The following is a 5,130-nucleotide window of genomic DNA, read 5'->3' on the forward strand; positions in this document are numbered from 1 at the left end:
CGCCGTAAAGCAAGAAGAAGAAGAAGACGCGTCACGCACCGGCTCAGGACAGTTCGGACATTGCGGTGAATCAGAGGTAAAAAACGATATAAATACTGTTCAGTTTCTTGCACAGACCGATCGTTTCGTGTCTTTACACATCAATGTATCATCACAAGCCACAGGGTTTCATTTGGTTTTGTTTGTGTATGTTTTTTTGACTCTCAAAGCCGTGATTCCCATTCACTTCCATTATAAGACTGACAGACTGCAACGGTTTGTGTTAAAAATCTTCGTTTGTGTTCTACTGAAGAAACAAAGTCACCTACATCTTGGATGCCCTGGGGGTAAGCAGATAAACATCAAATTTTCATTTTTGGGTGAACTATCCCTTTAAGGTTGTTGTTAGCACAGGTCCAATGGTTTGTGAGGTTAGAATTGTTGCACTGGGGGTGATGGGGGTCAATTTTTACTGTCACGTTGTCAAATGGATGATTTGCATGTAACACAATGAATGAACTTTGAAGATTTAAGTTCTTTTCACTTTTGTTTGGAATTGCAGACTATCAGGATCAGAGTATTATGATTTTTGTAATGTGAATGTCTTAAGATATGGATCAAACTATAGCCCTTGAGCACCTTTTATTTTGGAATTGGAAAAAAATTACGAATTGGAAATTGCGTCTCATTCACCCATTTTTTGTATTGGTGGCCTTTTTAATGATGCAGTGGGTAAATGTTTTGTCATGCTAGCTTGTTTCTGTTCTGTTTCATGCTTGTTTTTAGCCTCTGAAGAGTTGGGTTTTGTTTTTCATTTCGAGCAGGAGGAAGTGATGTAAGGTGACACCAGCTCTATCCTTGCCTTCCTGGTCAGTTGATTAGTTGTAGAATAAGTATATTCACATTGACTGTACGTGTACCTTTTTATATATATTTTTTTTTTTAATCATTTTTTTCTCTGTCAAGGCCGGGCCATAAAAACAACTCCAAAAATGCCACATCTATTCATCGTTTTACATTGTAATTTTACTTGCATATCTTCGCCGATTGTTTTGTGTAGTTACATAGTGACATAACTAATCCAAATGGTGTGACAAGTGATTTTGTTTTTACATAAGCAGCACATCAGTTTTTGTTTTTCTCTGTTGCCAAAGGATGCATTTCAAAATATGTACTGTATGCCTTTGATTCATTAACTTTGATTCATTGTTTTTTTTGTGTGTGTAGCTGGACATATAGCCACTGAGAAAATTACAGTACTGCAATATTAACAAATTTTGAAACGATTATATGAATGAAACCGATTGGTCTCCAGGCTGGAACCTAGGAAACCGTGTTTAAACTTTCTGAGAGTTGAGTGGTTATGGTGGCCTTAATGTTGCTGTAGTATTTGTGTGATTTACTTTATTCAGGCTGTCAATCAAAGGGTCCGTATTGCTTTTAAAGTGACTCCAGATTTATTGTGCTTTAACATTTATATTTTACACAGAAATGTGCCAGGTATTGTCTGTTTGTTTGCTGCCCTTTAATGGGACAGATGCATTTCATGCCAATGATTAGACTGTACATTTAGATGTGGTCTCTAGGCATCATACACGTTTATCTCTGTTGACTCCACTATTGTTGGAGAGCTATTTGAAATATTGTTTCCTCTTCTCATGCAAGGGAATATTCACAGGGCTGCACTGTACAACTGAAACCATCCATTAAATATAATATTAGTTGCTCATTACAAAATACATTCAGCTCAAACCAAACTGCACATAGAGGGACAGTAACATAACGGGTCAAGCTTAAACAAACACAAAGGGCATAAAATCTTGGGTAATATAAAGTATGTGCATATGAACCTAAAGTCAATGTTGATGTCATTTCTCATTAATTGCCTTTTTTGCCATATCCCAGCAACATTTGGTATAAATTACACGCAATATTTGTCAATGCATATAGTGCATCTTATATTATCTGAATAGCAGATCAGTCATTTATAGGTCACCTAAGAGCAAAAGGTTGAGCCAGGATTGTTTATTGATTGTTACAATTTGAACTGACTTATTTTGAACACACAAGGCTTGGTCAAAGACTTTAAAGTCACAAGGAAACACTGTCAGATATTTTTTCATTGATGTTTCTTTCTTGATGTTACATGGTTTTCAGCCGTTGTCTGGATAGAAGTTATTTTTCTGATGCCTTTAAATGATGTAATCAAAGTATTTTTATCAACACATTGCGTCTGTTAAGAACACAACAACGACGTGAGGTTCACACTCCAAAATCGAAATAAAAACAATGCAGAGAATATTTTTATTTGATAAATTACTTATGTAAATAAGATTTATGTATAATTTCAATGATTTTCTTTGACAGAGGTTTATACTGAATTACCAAAATATCCGATGGAAAATAAACAAGTGTATCTGTACGTCTGTCTGTGATCATTTTAAGACAAATGCGACACTTGAAATAATAATACACACTATATTAGAGAAGCTCACTTTTTATTTAAAAATATGGAAAAGACAGTTTAACATTTTACGAATTCAGAGTGTTTTTGCTCCATCATTAGCCAGTACAAGAAGTCTGTCTCAGCATGTTGAATCATTACAATAATTTACACACCTAAAAATCACATACATTTTTCATGAGGTAGAGGTCTACCGTATTACATAAGGAGGGTTTCATTTCCTAACTGGGAAAGTGGGCAATGTAGAGTCCACTGATAAAGTCACGCCTACCGTGACAAGTGTGCCACTGTACGTGCTATGAATTATTGTATTAACTATGGCATTGCTTATCAGCACAATAATATTTTTCAGCACTTAAAGGCAAGAAATCTCTTCAGGGATTAAGACGAATAAATATGAAATCATGGAGCGAACAAATAAAAATTTCACACAAACAAAAAAGCAACTGCTTTATTTAAAACATTTAATGAAATCAGAATGTCTATAAGGCTACGTTACAGTTCCATTCAAACAGTTCTCAGTGCATAGCCATACAAAGCAGTCTTCAAAGTGATAACATTAAAAACCTTGTTTTCAAGTACACACAAAAGCAATCATTTCAAAGCATGGTCCCCGTGCAGTAAACTCACTTCCAACAAACTGAAAGTTGAATTCATATTCAAGTCTTGAAGGTGCTGAGGTCATGTGTACATGGCTCCATGTAGATCCTCTAGTCTGTGTTCTCTTTGCCTTCTCCGTTCCTGTAAAAACAAACAAACACACTAAACACTCAGGTATATTCATAAGGTGTCACAGAAGAATACAATGAATGAATTACAGAAATAATAATGACATTAAACAGATATCTTACCTTGTCTTTTTTGAACTCCTCATAGTCTGGATTGTCAGTGGGTAGTTCAAGTCGACACAAGGGACATGAATTGGTCTGTAATGTTATGTGGAAACACTTATGATTATGCCAAACATGAAATATTATCCACATCCCTTTTGTTTGGGGTTGGTAAGATTCTTTCATGTTTCTGAAAGAAGTCTCTTATGCTCACCAAGGCTGCATTTATTTAACAAAAATACAGTACTATAGTGAAATATTATTATAATTTAAAGTAAGTGTTTTCTGTTTTAATATATTTCAAAATTGCATCTATTCTTGACGGCAAAGCTGAATTTTCAGCAGTCATTACTCCAGTCTTCAGTGTCACATGATCCTTCAGAAATCATTCCAATATAGTGATTTGCTGCTTAAAAAAACATTCCGAATTGTTATCAGTGTTGAAAACCGTTGTGCTGCTCGATATTTTTTGTGGAAACTGTGATAGGTTTTCTTCAGGATTTGATTGATAGAGAGTTTGATTAATACGGTTTACAATACAATACAAATTAAACACTGTTATTGTCCCTTTTAATCAACTGAATGCATTTTTGCTTACCGGAGGACCATAGAGAAAATAAAACCACTAAACAGACCTTACTGAGCCAAGGCATGATGCATCCCGTGTGGAACAGATGTTTACAGGGCATCTCTCTCACAGTCTCTTGCTCCTCAAACTCCAGTAAACACACCGGACACTTCAGTGCTTTATCTGTCAAATGAAAAAAGAGCTAGAGGAAAGCTCAAGAATGATAGTCATGGACACCAAGGATTCAAGACCTTCTAATTCAATCAAACTTGCTGCCAATGCCAAACACAATAAAGCATCTATTACCAATTATCCTGTTGCTAATGTTCCTCTGTGCAATGATGTCCTCTATGAATGTGTTTGCAGATGATTATGAACGAGTAGTCTGTCACCTGCTTGTTCAGGGGAGATGATGACCACAGGAAGACTCTGAACCACGGCTTTGGCTGCAGGAGGCGGGAGACGCTGGTCCCAATCCGACAAATCAAATGAACCCGAGTCTATGTCAAGACCCTGCATCAGAGACCTATAGCCGCATAATTGTTAAAAACGGTTGGCAATATCATTACGTTCTCATCCACATAGCTGACAAAAACTATAAATATACTAATACTAATTCATACAAATACTAATTAACTACTATTATGCTAATGCTGTTATTTACCAGCACGTAATTAAGCACATCAACAGTAATATTCAAAAGTTTGGGGTTGTCAATGTTTTTGAAAATCTCCTTACTCACCGAGGCTGAATTTATTGGATCAAATACAGTAAAAATTGTGAAATATTATTACAGCTTAAAATAACTGTTTTCTGTTTTAATATATTTTCAAATGGAATTTATTTCTATGATGGCAAAGCTGAATTTTCAGCGGCTTCAGTGTCACGCGATTCTTCACAAATCATTCTAATATGCTGAATGAAACATTTATTATTAATGTTGTTGAAAACATTCTATTTTCCGAAGACAAGATCATCGTGATTAGCTGTTCTGTCATAAGAAGACTCCAAGACCTGAAATTGGTGTCAGAGAAAGGAGACAAGCAAAACGTGCAGTGTTGGGGTGCCTCCAGGACCAGGGTTGGGAACCACTGAAATAACACACTATAACTTTTCACATTTAATTTTGACTACATATGTATAAAGTCAACAGGTTGTCATGGATAAGTTTTGCATATAAGCAAATGTACATATGTGTACATTTCATCCTGATAAAGGGGATTTATGCAAGATCAAGGTTGTGTCAAAGTGTGTGTGTGTGTGTGTGTGTGTGTGTGTGTGTGTCAGGG

General features: G+C 35.7%; 1 protein-coding gene across 3 annotated transcripts in view; it reads right to left on the reverse strand.

Moving 5' to 3' along the window:
- Nucleotides 1-2,880: 2,880 nt before the first annotated feature.
- The window catches only part of rnf181 (ring finger protein 181), a 7,807-nt gene continuing 5,557 nt past the window's right edge, over nucleotides 2,881-5,130 (reverse strand). For all 3 annotated transcript variants that reach the window (XM_016466967.1, XM_016466965.1, XM_016466966.1), the window contains exons 3-6: nucleotides 4,234-4,367; nucleotides 3,909-4,024; nucleotides 3,295-3,369; nucleotides 2,881-3,184 (exon numbers count right to left, since the gene is read on the reverse strand). In XM_016466967.1, the coding sequence (XP_016322453.1) occupies nucleotides 3,125-3,184; nucleotides 3,295-3,369; nucleotides 3,909-4,024; nucleotides 4,234-4,367 (385 nt within the window). In that variant the 3' untranslated portion in view covers nucleotides 2,881-3,124. The remainder of the gene's footprint in view (nucleotides 3,185-3,294; nucleotides 3,370-3,908; nucleotides 4,025-4,233; nucleotides 4,368-5,130) is intronic.

The sequence above is a fragment of the Sinocyclocheilus anshuiensis genome, unplaced genomic scaffold (assembly GCF_001515605.1).
Source record: "Sinocyclocheilus anshuiensis isolate Anshui unplaced genomic scaffold, SAMN03320099.WGS_v1.1 scaffold508, whole genome shotgun sequence".
NCBI classification, from domain to species: Eukaryota; Metazoa; Chordata; class Actinopteri; order Cypriniformes; family Cyprinidae; genus Sinocyclocheilus; species Sinocyclocheilus anshuiensis.